Below are 20,209 nucleotides of genomic sequence, written 5' to 3'. Positions count from 1 at the left end.
TAGCCAGTAAACCCCCCCAGATTGCCTGTAACCACCCCAGATTGCCCATAACCACACCAGATTGCCTGTCGCCACCTCAGATAGCCAGTAAACACCCCAAGATTGTCCATTACCACCCAAGATAGCAATAAAACACCCACATATTGCCTGTAACTAAAATGACACTCCATCTTCTGAGGCATGCTATGTGCCCATACAGTGGTTTATGCCCACATATGGGGTACCATTGTACTCAGGAGAACCTCTGTTACAAATGTTGGGGTGCTTTTGCTCCCCTGTTCCTAGTGAAATTTTAGAAATTTCAAACTAAACAAACATGTTATTGGAAAAATTCTTTTTTTATTTTTACTGTCTAGTTTTGATTACTTTCCTTCAATACCTGTGGGGTCAAAATGGTCACCACACCCCAAGATGAATTATTTGAGCGGTGTACTTTCCTAATTGGGGTAACTTTTGGGGTGGTTCTATTCTGTAGACATTACATCATGCACTGAAAATGCTAATTGGGGCTCCCTTCCTTCTGAGGCCTGCTGTGTGCTCATACAGTGGTTTATGCCCAGATACGGGGTACCATTCCACTCGGGAGAACCTGCGTTACATATATTGGGGTGCATTTTCTCTCATGTTTATTATGAAAATGAGATACTTTGATCTTAACAAATATATTATTGGAAAATTTCTATTTACCATTTTTTTTACGGCCTAATTGTGAATACTTTCCTCAAGCCCCTGTAGGGTCAAAATGCCCATTATACCCCTATATTAATTCCTTAGGGTGTGTAGTTTCTAAAGTGGGGTCACTTATGGGGGTTTCCAGTATACAAGACTCCTAAATCAACTTAAAAAAGAATTTGTCCCTAAAAAAAAATCAGTTTTGAAAATTTCATGAAAATTTGATAATTTTCTGATACATTTCTAAGCCTCGTAACACCCTAAAAAAGTGAAGTATGTTTACGAAATGAAATCAGAATAAAGAGGACATATTGATAATGTGACTTACTAACTAATTTTTGTCAAGTGACTTTCTTTTTTTAGAAGCAAAAATTTCAACGTTCGTAAAGTGCAATTTTTTCAAATTTTTCATGATATTTTGATGTTTTTCACAAAAAACACACAAGACAGTAAAGTAACATATGTTATGAAAAAACAGTCTCAGAATTGCTAGCATACGTTAAAGCATCACTGAGCTATAAGCGCATAAAGTGAGACAGGTCAGATTTTGAAAAATGAGCCTGGTCCCTAAGGGGTTGAAAATGTTCCTTTTCAAATATTTTTTCTTCTTGTATATACATTTATATATTTATTTGTATGAATGTATATATGTGTTACACACTGTCCTCTATACTAAGACATGTTGTCTATTCTAGGATATGCACAATACCATACTTCACATCTCTGCATGTTACCATGTGCTGTCTATGCACAGTCAATCTTTCTGACATCTGATTAAAGATGCTTTTAGGTTACCTAGTTATTTCTATTAAGGCTGGGTGACAGCTTGATTCTGGTGATGACCTTGCATGCAATAGTGCACAGTGCTTTCAAACCTATCACACAAATTAACAAGCTTCTTGTAGAGGTACCAGGTCATTAGCCTCTTAATTTACATGGGGTTGGCACAAGAAGAGGTTAATTATATTAAGCCACCTAAGAAACTTTGTCATTGGGTTTATTAGCCGAAAAATGCATTTTTATCATGAAAAAGCAGTTTGAAGCTCTCCCCCCTGTCGTCATTGTTCCCCATGGAGGGAGCTAAATAAAACACCAAAACAAGACAACAAAGAGTTAATCTACAAATACATCACCCTCTATCTCCTCTGACAGTCAGCACTGACCTCTCTGACCTCTGAATACAGCGTTCACCCAGCTCTGTGCCTGTAATCCTTTGTTCTCTGCTTTCTGCTGTCAGCTAACTCCCTCCTTCCTCCTCCCCCTTCCCCTCTCCCTAGAACAGACAGGGTACGTCTGATGCAACAAGTCACAGTTTCCTGATTTTTTGCAGTGGATGGAAAAAAAGAGGGAGGGGGACCTGGGAAAAGTATTTTTAAGTGCAGATAATGGCATATTTGACTAATAAACCCAATTACAAAGTTTCTTAAAATCGCCTGGACTATTGATTTCTGCAAAAACAAAAAAAAAAAAAAAAATACGACAGTGACTCTTTAAGTCTGAAATCTATTGCTTTATGTATATATGCTGTTTTTGTACTATTATTTTCTATGCTTTATTTGTCAAAACCCCAGGAAGATGTGGCTCTAATGACCTTAGCATTATTGCAGTTTCTGTACAATAAGTTCTAGGTGTATCCATGGATCGTATAAAACACTTCTCATCCAATCTTACCCTACCATCATGAATCTATATCACCATCCATATATGGCAACACATTTCCCTGTGGAATTCCTCATGCGAGGCTTCTAGTGATGGTGACTGATCAGATAGAGCCCTAAGCATCGATATACAGACCACAGGCTCTAGAGGCCCTGTCTCCGATTCCTCTGCTAGCAATAGCAGTAAGTTGTGATGTGCTTTTCCATTCCCTGCCTGGTAGACACTATATTAGATCACTTTAAAATTACTTACTTCCGCTACCCTTACATTTCGCCATAAAGCCATGTCTAAATGGTGAACTGCAAGGAATGGAATAATGCATTGCAACCTACTGCTATTATGCCTGGAATGTATAGAGTTGTTTAGTGTCTATTTAATCAGTTGCCATCACTAGAGGTTTTGAAAGAGGAATCCCACAGGGAAATGCGTTGCTCATCTGTGGATGGGGCTATAGATTCATGATAAGCATGAGCAAAGGAATTATTAATGTAGCTGTGGTAATCAGATGTATGTTCAAATCATTATGTTTAAGATGATAACTCCTGTAAGGAAGCAACAAAAGGATCACTGATTAATGCAGAGGTTTTTGTTTTTATTTGTCAGTTTTTCCAAGGTATGTCCCAAAAAGGTTTTAGAAGTAGATACTCCCACCAAAGGTGCTTTTAAGTGCCTGCAGCCTGCTGGCAGCACCAGCAAGTATCAGTGCCCAATAGCCTGGCTTGAAAAGGAAGAATGCCGTCTTGTACTACTTGGTAAGGAGTTTGTATGAACTCTCCTGTGTCTTCACACAACACAAGAAACCTTGGGAGTTTGCAGCCTAAACATCCAGTTTTTGTGGGGAAAAGGTTATATTAAACTCCTTCTCCCAGGCCATAACATAAGTGGGCTTATAAAAGGGAGCTAGGGCAAGTGAGGCGGAGTATATTTGCAAAAACACTTTCTTGGTGTCACATCCGCGGCCGCGGCACATACCTCTCGCCGCGCCGCTGCTGCCCCATCTCCTGCTCTGTGCCGGGGCTCCTCCTTCAGCTCCCTGTCAGCCCGAAGGGCGCGTCCCTGTCTCCTAGGGAGCGCGCGTGCCGGCTCTGCTATAACTTAAAGGGTCACTGTGCCTTTAATTGACTGCTGCTCTGCTCTGAGATTCTCCTATAAATTGCAGCCCTGCCCCACCACAGGTGTTGGAGCCTCTGCATGCTTCCTAGTGTGTTTAGTCCCAGCTACCTGTTTGTGCCCATCCTGTGTTCCTGCACATTGTTTCTGCTACCTGCGGTTCCCTGTATCCAGATGCCTACCTGCCTGTCTGCCTGCTTGCCTACTGTCCCTGCTACACCTCGTCCGCCGTCACTAGCAAGCCAAGCCAGGGGTAGCGACCTGGTGGTTGCCTGCCGCAGCAAGTCCATCACGCCTTGCGGCGGGCTCTGGTGAATATTAGCGGCCCCTTAGACTCCGCTCCCTGGTGCGGCTTACGCCATCGCTAGTGACGGTCCAGTGGATCCACGACTCCAGTCATTACACTTGGGCAGTGGAGAGAAGGATATTAGTTTATCCAACCAATTCGGGCAGGTTGGTATGAGAAGGCACTGAAAGAAGTGCAAGAACTGTGGCAAAATATAGGTTTTACTGTAGTTATTTTGCCCCTTCCAATAGAAACAAAGAGACAGCACATCCAAGGTGAAGTGAAGATTTAATATCACACCAGTTTAAGATGTTTCGGCATAAGCAAGCCTTTCTTAAGCCTGAAAGACGTGTTTATGCCAAAACATTGCAAACTGTTGTGATATTAAATCTTCACTTCACCTTGGATGTGCTGTCTCTTTGTTTCTATTGGATTGTCTACCAACTTTGGGGCGGCTTGGCGAGTAGTGCACCCACCTAATACCTGATGATACTTTTTCTTTGCTGTTGTACTACAAGTGTGGACTGTTTTTTGCCCTTTCCAAGATACAAATAGGATGTTGAGGTTTGAAAGAGTGCTTTTTATTTTAGACAGCAAGGGAGTGTAGTTGGCCAAATATAATTTAGTTGGGTCCAGGGTCAGATGGGTGCCTAAGTGTTTTATAGATGACTTAGCCCTAGGGGAGGGGAGGGAGGATTTAAGTTTGGTTGTTATGTTGGGGGAAGGGGATCTTGATGTTGATAGGGTCAGATTTGGTAAAGTTGATTTTGTCAGATACTTCCCCAAACTCCCCAAGTAAATATATCAACCAATTAAATACTAAAAATTATTTTATTCATTGTTTACCTACTGTTGTAATTCAACCTACAAGGGTTCACGATCTTCATATAATTGTCATGTACAGTATCTGAACAGGTTGTAGAATGTTTTATCTGACTGTGCTAATGCTAAGTAGTTTGATTATTTAACCCAGTGACAAATACCATAGTAATAATCTCAAGACAACAGGATATTTCCTCATCATCATAATACTTTAACCTTGACATTGTTACATTTCTGACTTTAATCATGTAGATGATTGTAAATATTGGAGATGTACTGTAGATAGATGTAAATATTGTTTTACCACTTTTATTGATATTTGATGTAGAACAAGTATTACTTCTGCACATCATTTTTTATTTCCAGACATATCTTTGTAAATTTTTGAGTCTCTTTAAACCAAAGCTTTTCTGCATTTTGCAAAGCATAATGCTTCTTATTTTAGATCTTTTTGACGTTAAGAATTGAGTATGAATGTTAATATTTCTAGTCAACCTGCCATAGCTACATAACACTGTACTGGAAGCTTTAAAGCATCAAGCTGAACTGTCTAAATGGCTATGTGCAAAAAGCAGAAATGTCTCTTTCCTCTAGGTTCCATGTTAAAGTAACTTGCTTTAGACTAAAGCAGAATTAAAAAGAAGAAAAAGAAAAGACTGAACTGCACTGTCCTTTCTTTATTAAATTGTATCTTGTGTCAGAAAGGAGATAGAAAAGATACTGTAATAAAATGTGGGTCCTCCATTGCTTATACCTTTTAATGGATAAGTGAAACATGAAGACATATAGAAAGCTCTTTAGAATGTCTACATCTTTTCTGGTTTATTGGAATAATCACATATTTATATGTAGAAATACATAGGAATAATGTTGTAAAAAAAATGTCTGCCTGAAAATCTAGCTGACAGAGAAGAGTATAAATTTAGACACGAGGAAAAACAAATTAGTAATACTGCTAAAGCCTCATAAGTGGAATAAATGGCCAAATTTGTTAAGAAGAGTGGTAACACCTTCAGATGTATTAGTGACAGAAAGAAGAAAAACATGTGGCAGCACTGAGATTAGTAATAGCGAAAATAGCTATAATGATGATGATAAAGCGATTGCTGACAATTTGAATAGCTACTTCTGCTCAGTTTTTTTTAGATGATGGTTTTCAAGATCACAATATGGTTGGACCACAATAAAGGGTTAAGACTTGATTGAGATGGTCTTGGATGTGGCATTAAAAATGCACACTTACTGCACATGATGTGGGAAGGTAGGGAATTAGGGATGTTTTGGGAGAAAGTTTTTTTTTTACAGAATATACAAAGAGTGTACTTAGTGACTGTTTTCACAGACCCCAAATGTTGTTTCCTGTGTATTTTGGATTTTCCAGACCTAGAAGATTGTATTGTGTTGGCTGCCAGGAAGATTATAGCTGCCCATTGGAGCCAAGCTAGCCTCTCCCCCCTAAAGTGAAAAAATTAGTTTCTAAAATGAACAACATTATCAGACAGAAGAGGGATCTTTACTAGAGATGAGCAAACCGAATTCAGGTTCGAGTCCATCCGAACCCGATCGTTCGCCATTTGATTAGCGGTGGCTGCTGAAGTTGGATAAAGCCCTAAGGCTATGTGGAAAACATGGATATAGTCATTGGCTGTATCCATGTTTTCCAGACAACCTTAGAGCTTTATCCAACTTCAGCAGCCATAGCTAATCAAATACTGAACGCTCGGGTTCGGATGGACTCGAACCCAAACCCGGTTCGCTCATCTCTAATCTTTACGCAAAATGAAAATGTCCCATGAAATTTCAACATATTTAGGGTATATGGCTTAAAGTCATACTGTCACCTGGGGTTAGAGGGTGATGTTCACAGCAGCCATACGCTTGCTAGCTTTGTATATATTCCTATGCTGTTGTCACAATAATGGATACCAAATTATTATGAATGACAGATATTTAATAGATACACTTTTTCCCCATATTCTTTCTATCCTGGATTTGTATGTCTCAGCATCACCATATTATTTACTGTTCCTATAAATGAATGTTGTATGATTTTATAATGGTATAATTATAATATTCTTGTTTGTTTCTGTTTGGGTTGTCTCTGTAATCTCTTCTTAGAAATGCCCTTGCCTCTAGTTTTAAGGGTTCAAATCCATTTAACATTAAATAGGGCGACAGGTCTAAATGTTGTCCACTCCAGAGTTTATAAGGAGCACCAGTCTGTGATTGTTGACCCCTGAAGGATTTGTAGAAACAATCCCTTCTAACACAAGATATTCCTGATGAATAGAAATTGGCCAATGTTGTACCCATGCACAAAAGTAGTAGAAACTAGTATAGACCAGGTAGTTTGTTTGACATCCATAATGGTTTTTGATTACCTTAAACCAAAAATTTGTTGGATCTAAAACAGCATAGCTTTAATTTGCAACTCATTTCTTTGCCCATGCCACAAAATTGCTGGATGGTGGTAGTGATGGATATGCTCTATCTGGGCTTCAGCAAAGCTTTTGTATACAGTTCCACATAAAGAGCTGATTTATTATTAATAGGGTATTCCAGGCAAAATTTACAGATGTACAACAAAATTTACTATCCACAGGATAGTAACCGATCAGCATAGTGCTGGCACCTGCACCAATCAACTGTTCAGCGCTGAATTTACACAGTGTAGCTGTTGCAATGTGTAACTGCAGTTCAGCTCCCGTTCAAGTGAATACAAGAGAATAGAGCCCTACAAGGAAATTGTGATTCTGTACCAATCACTCTTTCACTTCAGTGGTAATGAACCTTTCTAAAATGCTTGCCCTTTTTAACTGTTGTATAGTAGTCTTATATGCATTTGCAAGCATTCTAATAAATGCTGAACATTAGCTTGTATACATCTCTGCCAATCACTGCTGATTATTGGTAATAAATGTAATCTGTTTTATAATAGAATTGTCTTTTTCTCCATTGAAGCAGAAATTCACCTGACATGTTGTGTAGTGCAGCTATTAAAAATATGTAGGAAATTGCTTGCCCAGATAAATCACTGTGAAACTTAAATGGAAACATGACAGATGTTTATTATTGTAGACCAGGGGTGCCAGGGTAGGTACAAATTACAATTAGAGTCTCAAATCTTGATTAATCAAATAAATTGTTACACGGTCAGCAGGGCTTACTAAATCTCAGGTGACAGTGCTATTTCATGTTCCAGTTGCTCTTCGACTCATTGAAAAGCAAAGAAAAAGAATTATATTTAGCTGTATTTTGGTTTTCCGGAACGTATGAAAGAGGGTTTTCTTTGCCTGAGTGTTGTTGGATCCTCACCTTCCTAGCAAAGGCGTGTTCCTGTCATTCTGGTAATATTCCATAATTCCTGACCCATGCCAGTTTACGCTTTCTGACAAAGCCCCATCTGTATCACTTGCCTCTCCTGTTGTTTACTCGGATTACCTGACCTGTCTCTGAAGCTGCGTGCCATAATCCACTCCCTGGTGTGACCAAAAGTCAACAATAGAGTCCAATACACCGTATTGCTCAGGGTGCCTACTAAAGGAGTCGCTAACTCCCTGATATGCAACAGTCAATGAATGAAATAGACACGCAGGGCCGGTTTTAGACTAGATGTGGCCCTGGGCAAAGTTAAAGGTGGGGCCCCAAATGCTGAAATATTTTAGCAACAATTTAAGGTCCCCATACATTTTACTCTTTTGTTGCTGGTACCTGTTGCTCCTGGTGGGTTCGGCCATCAGTGTAAGGTGTATGGGGCTCTCTGGACAGTCCTCTGATAGATGATATCAGTGGACATAGGGGATCAAGCTTGATGGAAAATCAATGCCCAACCTCTTTGTTCTAAGAGAGATAAGCCGCCATCAGATCTGTATGGCTATGGCTTTACCCTCTCATAGAAAACACAGGAAAACTCAGATGTGCCAAATTTCTGTGTATGGGGAGGACGGGACCAGATGGGACAGATAATTGTCAGCTGAAGGATTGTTCAGCCAGCAGTTATTGGAAGTGTACGGCCACTTTTAAGGCCGTATTACACGGCCTGATATTCTGCAGAAGTGAGCGCCAATCTGGTAGAATGGAGCTCGCTTAGAGAGCCTACTACAGCAAAAGCTATGGAGGAGATTTATCAAACTGGTGTAAAGAAGAATTGGCTCAGTTGCCCCTAGCAACCAATCAGATTCCACCTACTTAGAATCTGAGTAATGAAAGGTGGAATCTGATGGGTTGCTAGGGGCAACTGAGCCAGTTTCACTTTACACTATGTTTGATAAATCTCCCCCTATGTGTATATATACAGTATATCATTAGTGATGTGTGTGCAATCCTTGCTGTATATAGTAAACAATAAAGATATAAATATACTACCTGATCATGTTCCCCGGTGTCCTCAGGCCGTGTCTGTGATATATACTACCTGATCATGTTCCCCGGTGTCCTCAGGCCTTGTCTGTGATATATACTACCTGATCATGTTCCCCAGTGTCCTCACAGAGCGATAGCGTCCTGATTCGGACAATTTTCGCTCCATGTATTAGGGCCCTTACTCAGTTCAGAAGTTTACATGCCGCTACATGTCAGGACTACCGCTACATGCCGGGACCTCAGCTACATGTCGGGACCGCCGCTACATGTCGGGACCGCCCCTACATGTCGGGACCGCCCCTACATGTCGGGACCGCCCCTACATGTCGGGACCGCCCCTACATGTCGGGACTGCCCCTACATGTCAGGACCGCCGCTACATTCTGGGACTGCCACTACATGCCAGGACTGCCGCTAAATGCCAGGAATGCCGCTAAATGCCAGGACTGCCCCTACATGCCAGGACTGCCGCTAAATGCCAGGACTGCCCCTACATGCCAGGACTGCCGCTAAATGTCAGGACTGCCCGCTAGTGGTGTAAATACAAGAACTATTTATATGAATTGCTTTAAAAAAATAAATTTAAAAAAATCACTATAATCAGGACCAAATATTACCTCCATACCGTTATTGAAGAAAACACACTATATATAGGCCAATATTACCACCATAAAAGTGACCTCCCCATAATGACTCTATATACACTATATACAGACCAATATTACCGCCATAGAGTGACCACCGCATAATGACTCTATATACACTATATACAGACCAATATTACCGCTATAGACTGACCACTGTATAATAAATGACTGTATATACACTGTATACAGACCAATATTATGTGGCTGTCACCCTATGGCTGTACTATTGGTGTATATAGTGTATATATAGAGTCATTATGTGGCAGTCAATCTATGGCAGTAATGACTCTACGCTATATACAGACCAATATTATTGCCATAGGCTGACCCCTGTATAATGACTTTATATACACTCTATATACAGACCAATATTACCGCCATAGAGTGACCACTGCATAATGACTCTATATACAGACCAATATTACTGCCATAGACTGACCCCTGTATAATGACTCTATATACACTGTATGCAGACCAATATTATGTGGCGATCACTCTATGGCTGTACTATATATACTGTACTGTATATAGTGTCATTATGTGGTAGTCAATCTATGGCAATAATGACTATATATACGCTATATACAGACCAATATTAATGCCAAAGAGTGACCACTGCATAATGACACTATATACAGACCAATATTACCGCCATAGAGTGACCACTGCATAATGACTCTATATACAGACCAAAATTACTGCCATAGACTGACCCCTGTATAATGACTCTATATACACACTATATACAGACCAATATTATGTGGCTGTCACTCTATGGTTGTACTATTGGTCTGTATATAGTGTGTATATAGAGTCATTATGTGGTGGTCACTGTATGGCGGTAATATTGGTCTGTATATAGTGTCATTATGTGGTAGTCAATCTATGGCAGTAATGAGTGTATATATATACGCTATATACAGACCAATATTAATGCCAAAGAGTGACCACTGCATAATGACACTATATACACTATATAAAGACCAATATTACCACCATACAGTGACCACCACCTAAGGACTGAATAGCACCTTATTTTTTTCTCAATAAAATACACCGTGTTGCCTTAGTGATGTCATCATACACTATACATAGGAGCTGCAGCCAATCACCGGCCTCAGTGGTCACCAGAGAATGGCTGCAGCTCCTATACACAGTCTATTCACCTCAACACTTGGAGTCAGCAGTGCTTATACACACACACCATTATATATATATATATATATATATATATATATATATATATATATATACAAACACACTCACACACCCATGAAAACACATTATACAGATACAAACCATCCAGTCCACACACTATACAAAGGACATGTAACACACACTACATTCATGCATTATACACCTACATTCATACACATTACACACTACATGTACAGAATACTTACCCCCTCTAGCATGCTGGGTGTAGTGGTGAATCCCCCTCATGTTCCTTGCAGCAGTAGCAGGCTGTCATCCTCACCCGGCAGCCCTCTCCTCCATCGTCCCGACAGTTCCACACCAGAGCAGGAAGTCACGTACAGTGAGAGGAGCTGGAGGGAGGGGGATCAGGGACGGAGCCCAGCGTCCTGCAGCCTCTGCGTGACCCCTGATAGCAGCAGCCAGGGATCACTCCCAGACGCTGCAGGACGCTGTCTGTGCTCTCCTCTCCACTGGAACTGCGGTAGGGGGCCCCTGGGGGATGGGGGCCCTGGGCATTTGCCCTGCTTGCCCCCCCTAACGCCGGCCCTGTAGACACGGTAACGCAGTTAATGCTTTTCTTTCACTGTATTAACAATTTTCACAGTATTTCACAAACTACATAAATAAATCAAACCTTGTGACAGCAAATAATAGACACCCCAAGTGCGGACACTGTTAAAGGGATCCTGTTTTCCCGCCTCGCACGGGTGCTCGTAATTTCCAAGTGCCCTACTGGCTGAAACCTCCGTTGTGAGGGGGACGCCGGTAGCTGGTGTAGTGGCGCTAGGTTTCGTAGGTAGACCTCCTCCTTTCTCAAGCTTGAGAGAGGAGGAGCTCTACCTCCAAAACGTAGCGTGACTACGACAGTTCTATTCATATGCAACACTTAAAGCAAATGTACCATCAGGTACATTCGCTTAAACTACTATTTGGGGCACAAAGGGACCTATTATATAGAACAAAGGCACTATATATTAGGCACAGAGGGGGTCTAATTACTATATGGGGGCACAAAGTGGACCCAATTTCTGTATGGGGACACAGATAGGACTAATATTATATGGGGACATAGAAGGGCTTAACTACTATATTGTAGCACATAGTAGCCCTAACTTTTGTATAGTGGCGCAAATGGACCTTAATACTATATGGAGGCACAGAAAAGGCTTGACTTCTGACCATTGTCTTTTAGCAAGGAACCTAAAATATTTATCTGGCAGATTCTGCAAATAAGCATCCTGGACCTGGGCAGATGACTGTGATCAAGACAGAGTCTGTTAGTCTCTTCATAAAAGTGCACTGTCATCCTTTGTGTGATCTGCAGAATTTATGTAGAGCTGGTATCTACTTCTATGCAGTCACTGTATTGGGAGATATCGGTCTTGGTATACTGAATTTCATTCACTCTAGTCACTCTAGACTGCAACTACCCTGCTGTAATCTATAGTAGTCGTGTAGTGGATAGAATTTTAACAAATCTCATCCATGTGCCAAGGTACCAATAGGAAGTACAGATCATGGGGCTAAAAATTACACCTCACACATCCCCATAGACTAAAGGATAAAAGCGTTATAAGCATGGACATAGAACAATTTTAAGAAACATTTATTTTCTTTAAAAGGTTTTCATTTTTTTAAAACTGTCAAATAAAAGTTATGCAAATTGCATATCGTTTGTATTGTACCGGCTTGAGGAACATAGATAACAAGTCAGTTTAGGACAAACGGCGTAAATACAAAAAAATAAAAAAAAATGGTGTGCTTTTATTCCAATCTCACTGCGCATACCATTTGTTTTTGTTTTGCAGCGTATTTTTTGCAAAAATTAAGTCTAGTATTACAAAGTAAAATTTGTGGCGCAAAAAATAAGAGCTCATGAGTGTCTGGCGGAAAAAATACAAGTGCTATGGTCTTTTAAACACAAGGAGGAAAAAAAAAAAAGCAAAAACGAAAATTAGGTTAAGGGGTTATTATGAATGCAAAAATACACGTGTAATCTAATAATGCGAAACTATCCTACAAGCAGACATTTGTTTATAGCTTAGTATTAATAAAACATCCTTTTGGCATTTGATTGGTAGATTTATGTCAAGATTTTTGGTAGGTGGGATGGATGGTTTAGGTACTGAAAAACATTGTGGAAAGTGATTTAATCAGAAAAAAATAAAAAATTGGCAGCACATCTATGATTCTGTTCACACTGCAGGTTGTGCTGGTTCACGCTGCTTGTGGCTTAAGTACAGACAAAGAAAACAAAAAGTGCAACAGCAACCGACAGATGCAGGGGCTCACCGTATATACCCCTCCCAGCGTACACAGTGTACTCTGGGAGGAGTATATACAGTGAGCCCCTGCACCTGTCGGTAACTGTTGCACCTTCTGTTTTTTTGTCTGAAAGTGATTTTATGACATTTAAAGTGTACCTGTCATTATATTTTATCAAAATCTAAATCAACAGTAGATGGGAAATAAAGCAAGTTTGCAATATTCATTCATTATTTTTGTTGTTGTTATCATGCTGTAAAACAAAGCTGAACTTACCAGAAATCCAGGTCTAGTCTCCTGAAGGCAGATTTTTTAGACTTGTGCTGGTTGAAAAAAAAAAACAAAACAGACTAAACACAGGAATTCCGGCCAGTATAGAGTGTCACGGCTCAATGTGTCCATCAGTCACATGACTGCCTTCTCTCTGTGAGCGCTCAGATAGCCTGGGAAACACTGAACTTCCTGTTTTCTGACTCAGAGAGAAAAAAGGCAGAACACAGAAATAACTAAAATAAAAATAATGAATGTAAATTGCACATTTGCTTTATGTCATATCTACTGTTAATTTAGATTTCGAAAGTTATATTGACAGTGATACTTTAAAAACATAACAAGTGTGCATACAATAGTTTTATGGAAAGCATATGTATATCTGTAGTTAGTCGCTCCACCAGGTACTGTAGTTATGTCCCACCAATAAGCAGCAGGTAGTCACCCCATTAGCCCTATTCATTCACACCATGCCCCTCCAGCATATCCTCCCATCCAACTACACTGTGTCCCTCAACATGCCACCCCATTTATCTATACCCCTTAATATGTAACTAGCTTATCCTTCACCTTCTGACCAGGGCTTCAGTCATCCTCCTTGCAGGCTGACTAATGCTGCACTGGTTCGTCTATGTGACAGCTGGCAGCCACAGCAAGGAGGAGACAGGTATACAGTGAAGTAGAAAGTGGAGCCCTGCAGGCCCCCTGGCTATGAGGCCATTTTGTGTTTGTGACATCTATAGTAACACCATTAGTTACATGTTATTAAATGGCTTTGCTTGTAATGTATACAACGTAATTCCCATACAAATATTTATAGGATAAAGGACATTGCATTATATTTGGCATGCTCTGCTTCTATTATGTGTTTGCGCGGCATTACTTCCTAAGAACACCAACGTTATTACTTTAATTTGCTTCTTCTGCGATGCTACCTTCTGTTACCGCCTGTGTCCTATGAGGCCTCTACAACGGCAATCATAATATAGCGCACATATCATCAGGAGAACTCATTTAAATTTTAATGAGCACATGCTGTGTCAGGTTGTGTGCCCAATTAAAGCTTTTGCCACTGGGATAGCAAGGCATTTTTCCAGAGATTACATTTCTCCACAGTACTCTCCACTCTACATTATGTACTGCTGCTCTCCATCCCGTGACTGTTACCTACAAACCAGCAGCCTGAAACTTTCATTTAACATGTTCATTAAAGTCATTCCTAATTTGCCACAGTAGATACTAGTATACAATGAGCTTTCTACACTGACAGATAACATAATTTGATCTATTTTGTTCTATTAAACTCGTATTCTTTATTTTTAACTTTTTAAAGTAACAATTACAAGTTTTGTTTAACAGTCACTATGAATATCAAGATCAATATCATTCAGTTGTATGTTTTTTCCCCGCTTTCTGGCACATGGGCTTCTACATCATTTATTCAGATGAATGGGACAGTTGCACATATTTCTACCACAATTCTGTTGCATGTGAATTTACCTTCCAATTTCACACAAACATACTGGTATCTTCCCATAACATGTATCTGCAGTACAGACATTATTGAAATACCATTATGAAATTACATCAGTTTGTCATTGTTGTTAATTCAGCAATGCATCTATTTTACTGTATAGTAAATACTGATAAGTTGTCTTCTACGAAGGAAAATTAATTGCTTGGAAAAATCAGATGCAATGCAGATGAAATACTGGTGACCTACTGATGCAAAACATATCAAAAACTGTACAGAACACATATAAATACATGAGGGTATTTTTTACCTGCAAAATAAATGAACGCATTTGCATATATTTTTATATTTTTATTTTTTTGTACAGTGCCCAAAAGCCCAAAGTAAAAATAAGCTATTGTGAAACAGCCATAAAGAGGTATTTTAATTTGGGAAAAGTTAAAACTCTCATCCTCTCCATATCGCTTCTTTCACTAATATTTTTTTTAAAAAATATTTTTAAAGCAACTCTGTACTCATAATCTCACCCCCCAAACCCCTTGTACCTTCAGATAGCTGCTTTTAATCCAGGATCTGTCCTGGGGTCCATTGGGCAGGTGATGCAGTTATTGTCCTAAAAAACAACTTTTTAACTTGCAGCCTTGTGTCAAATTGGGGTGGCCTAGAGTGTGTGTCCGCCCTGGGATTGCAACGCCTCTTCATCCCTCCTCCTCACCCTCCTCATCACTAGGAATGCCCTGGGCAGTATTTTTCCTATTCATCACCTGTCTGAATAGTACATAAGTGCCTTAACGATCAAGCTCATGTGCAGTGTTCACACAGGGGATGAATAGGAAAAATAGTTTTTTTGGGCATTCCTAATAATGAGGAGGCTGGGAAGGAGGGACGGAGAGGCGTTGCAAGCCCAGGGCATGGGTACTCTAGGCCACGCCAATTTGACACAGGGCTGCAAGTTTGAGGGTAAAGTCACACGGACGGATCCGCAGCGGATTTTACGCTGCAAATTCGTAGCGAAATCCGCTGCTGATCCTACGGCATTGAATTTTAATGAGGATACATAATCGCAGCAGGATTTACATCCCGCTGGGAGTATGTAGGTGACAGCGATATTAACCCCCCGCCATCTAGAGCATATTTTACCTGATCCACGCTCCGGCTTGCTTCAAGGGCTCCCAGCGTCTTCACGTCCTCTTCAGCCAATCAGTGGCTGCGGCGGGGCAGTGCACTGATTGGCTGAGTGGGACGTCAAGCCGGGAATCCCCGAAGCAAGAGGAGAGGGGAGGAGGTAAATTATGCTCCGGCCGATGGGGGGGGGGCTGGGGTTAATGTTGCTGTCACGTACATACTCCCAGCAGGATGTAAATCGCGCTGGGAGTATGTATCCTTATTTAAAGTGATCAGCATAGGATCCACAGTGGATTTTGCTGCAAATTCGCAGAGTGGGATCCGCTGTGAATCTGTCCGTGTGAATTTACCCTGAAAGTTGTTTTTTAGGACAATAACTGCATCACCTGTCGAATTGACCCCAGGACAGATTTTGGATAAAAAGCAGCTATCCAAAGGTACAAGTGGTTTGGGGGGGGGGGGGGGGGGGTCTGACTGTGGGTATAGAGTTGCTGTTTCAGTGGAACTTGAAGATGTGAAGGAAGGTGAAAGCAAGGAAAAAACATTCCACAGTCATATTGGGACACCAAGGTTTTTTTTTTGTATCTCAGTCTTTTTTTATTCTATTCTATAGTAAGGGAATGTTCACACATACCATACTAGAGCTGATTTCAGGCTGCTAGTTTTGCTGTGAAATTCGCTGCGATTCTGATTAGTTGTAAAAGTGCTACTGGTATGTTTAAAATAAAGGTGCTTACCTGTTCACACTCCCCCAGTGCCTTTCTGCTTGCGTCTCTGGCTCACCCATTCAATTCTCTGGCAGTCACTGATTTGGGGAACTAGCTGGAGGGCACCAAGAGAGTGCAGACAGGTAAGCATGGCCTTTTTATTATTTTTAACATAACAGCAATACTATACATTTACTTTTTTAACCCTATGGACTCCATTTTTGAAGTTGAATTAAAATCTGCTGCAAGGATGGAGTGTCATAGACTTTAATGCTAATCAGAATCACAGCGTGAAATCTGCTGCGATACAGTATGCAGAAATGTTCCCATGAAGATAAAACTTCAACAAATTAAAAAAAATAATAAAAAAAACAGAATAAGAACTACATGCCTGATTCTGAGTTCAAGATTAGTTGTTACAATTGTAAATTAATATACAGTCCTTTGACCGAAGTCTGATAATCTCATAACATTATGAAACACTGTAACATAGATAATTCATTATTTTAATTACAATTTTTTGTTTTTATTTCTGAACAGAACAATGGGGCACAAGAATCAATATGTAAAGATTCCCAGTGGATATATTTGGGTAGAAGGTGACCATCGTGGACATAGCTTTGACAGTAATGCCTTTGGACCTGTAAGTGTGCTCTTTATCCAAAATAATTGTTAAGTATGTAAGCTGTATGTATTGCTACTTTACTGAAACATTGCAAATGTGATTTCCTTTTTATGGTAAGGCTATGTTCACACAACGTATCAGACCGGCCGTTCCGTTATCCCGGCCGGGTCACGGAACATCCGGTCTGTGCCCGGATCATCGCAGACAATACTTATGATCCGTCCGGCCGCAGAGCTCTGATGAGGGCGCATCAGCGCGTGCCCGCATCACAGCTTCCCATAGCGGCCATAGCCGCTCGCTTCACTGTGTGAACTGACAGATCTTTCTGCGGCCGGAATTCACTGAATTCCTGAAGCAGAAAACTGACATGTCGGTTATTTGCGGCCCTGTATGGGATCCCGGCCGGAGCGTATACGATGTATATACGCTCCGGCCGGGATCCCATATCAGATAAGGTTATGTTGCGCTCCGCAAAAAGTAAGGCCATATTTTTACGTGGTGTGAACATAGCCTAAAACTAGATATTGCAGTTAATTATAAGGATAAATTGAGCAAAACTAAGAATGATTCAACCTAAGCTTACCAAATTACACTGCAGTTTTAGGCTATGTTCACACAACGTATGTTATACGTAAATCATGGCCATTGTTGCAATTACATTGTTGCAAACTGTGGTTTATACAAAACATATGTTGCATTTGAATTCCATCCGGCCAAACAAAAAACTGACATGTCAGTTTTCTGTGGCCGCTATTCACTGAATATTGATCGCACAAAACCTGTCAGTTCACGCAATGTGCGCATTGTGTGCAGTGGCGAATTGGGATGTGGGCGCACACAGATGCGCCCGCATCCCAATTCATCAGAAATGAAGATCATCTGACCGGTAATGCAGTACAGAACGGTCGGTGTCTTACGCCATGTGAACATGGCCTTATAGTGTAAATCACCAGCAAAAACATGAGATTAACAAACTAGAAAAAAAAATATTAACTAAGAATGTAAAACAGTCATGTGCAAATAAATGAACTGAGTATGATTTGGTTTACACTAATGATTTCCCTTTGTGGATATAATAGCACATTCAAATAAAAAATAAATAGATAAATAAAATCTTTGCCTACTATCAGCCCCTCTTGGTCTTAGTGGATCTTGGGCAAAGCACTGAAGTCCTTACTGAGGTAAACAAGTAATAGGTAGAAGTTAGTTATTGCCGTTATAGAGTTTTGCATATTCTCTTTAGCATGGGTTCACATCTCCTACGTATGTAAAGCTTCGTCCCCCTTAACCTCTAGACAACCCTGGAAGTACCCGTACGTCCAGGATCGCCTACGGGGGGGTTAAGAGCGGGGGGGCCCCGCTTTGAACCGCCGCGGTCCTGGGTGCGGGGGGTTCCGCTTTGAACTGCCGCGGTCCTGGGTGCGGCATGTAGCCCAGGACCATGACTATTAGCGGGCAGGCCAAAATAACAGAAGGTTCCAACAGCACCTCGGAGTTACTCCAAAAGTTGATCGCAAATAGAAGAGTAGGATGCACGCAGGACGGCTCACAATCCTTGGTGTGAGCACTAAACTGTAGAAGAAAAGGGTCCCACAGCATCCGATGCAAAATAAAGTGTGTTTATTCACACATCAGGGTACCCTGATGTGTGAATAAACACACTTTATTTTGCATCGGATGCTGTGGGACCCTTTTCTTCTATTAGCGGGCAGGGTCCGATTGCCGTGCCCGCTAATCAAGTTTTCAGATGCAGCTATCAAAGTTGACAGCTGCATCTCAAAACTTACTGCAGCCTCATCCCTGTTGTCTAGTGGGGTGGATCGCCCACCCCCCCACCGTGACATAGTCACGGAGGGGCAATCCTTGCATCCTGCATAGGCCGGGGTCTGCGCCGTAATGGCGCTAATCACGGCTCGGCACTCGATTGATTTCAGCTGCAGCAGCCGAAAGCAATCGAGTGCTTATCTCATTGATCTATGCAGTATAACTATACTGCATAGATGTCAATGAGAGATCAGTGTACTTATACTGAGTCCCCCAGAGGGGCTTCTAGTATAAGTGTAAAAAAAAAAAAAAGAAGTGTTATTATTAATAAAAAGCCTCCTCCACTAATAAAAGTTTGAATCACCCCCCTTTTCCGATGTTATAAATAAAAATAAATAAACAAACATGTTTGGAAACGCCGCTTGCGCAATGGCCCGGAATATTAATTTATCATATTCCTGATCTCGCTTTGTAAACGGCATAAATAACACATCATGGCGCAAAAAAATGACACCTCACACAGCCCCATAGACCAAAGGATAAAAGCGCTATAAGCATAGGAATAGAGCGATTTTAGGGAACATATACAGTATTTGTTAACAATGGTTTGAATTTTTTACAAGCCATCACACAAAATAAAAGTTATACATGTTACATATTGTTGTAATTGTAATGACTTGAGGAACAAATGTAACAAGTCAGTTTTACCCCAGGGCGAATGGCGTAAATACCCCCCAAATAAAAAACAATTAGAGGCGCAAAAAATAAGGGCTCATGTGGGTTTCTAGGTGAAAAAATGCAAGTGCTATGGCCTTTTAAGCACAAGGAGGAAAAAAAGTGCAAAAATTCAAATTGGTCCAGTCCTCCAAGGGTTAAAGGGGTACTCCGTCCCCAGGGGTCATTTACCTCCCTGCTTCCAGCGCTGGGTCCCAGATCGCGCCACTCCTGCGGCCGCTTCCTGGTGTGAGCTGCCGCATGAGATGTGACGTCTCAAGGCAGCTCGGCCATTCAGCGGCCGTAGCGGAGTCCCGCTAAATCAAATGAAAACTCTGCAAGTATGTAAACCTATTCAAACTGACAGTACTAGGAATCACAGCGTTTCCTGAGGAACCTGGTATGTGTAAACTCAATCTTTTGGGGTAAAATAATTTTTATATTTTACAACATTAATGCAATTTGCAGTTTTATATATTTGTTATGCACAAGTGGCATCTGTCTATCAAC

General features: G+C 40.8%; 1 protein-coding gene across 3 annotated transcripts in view; it reads left to right on the top strand.

The window, feature by feature from the left end:
* Nucleotides 1-20,209, top strand: part of IMMP2L (inner mitochondrial membrane peptidase subunit 2) — an 816,543-nt gene that overhangs the window by 620,844 nt on the left and 175,490 nt on the right. For all 3 annotated transcript variants that reach the window (XM_069976139.1, XM_069976146.1, XM_069976149.1), the window contains exon 5: nucleotides 17,137-17,239. In XM_069976139.1, the coding sequence (XP_069832240.1) occupies nucleotides 17,137-17,239 (103 nt within the window). The remainder of the gene's footprint in view (nucleotides 1-17,136; nucleotides 17,240-20,209) is intronic.

This window comes from Dendropsophus ebraccatus, chromosome 1 (genome assembly GCF_027789765.1).
Source record: "Dendropsophus ebraccatus isolate aDenEbr1 chromosome 1, aDenEbr1.pat, whole genome shotgun sequence".
Lineage (NCBI taxonomy): Eukaryota > Metazoa > Chordata > Amphibia > Anura > Hylidae > Dendropsophus > Dendropsophus ebraccatus.
Note: the sequence above shows the minus strand (reverse complement) of the source record. Positions and strands in the feature narration are given on the sequence as shown.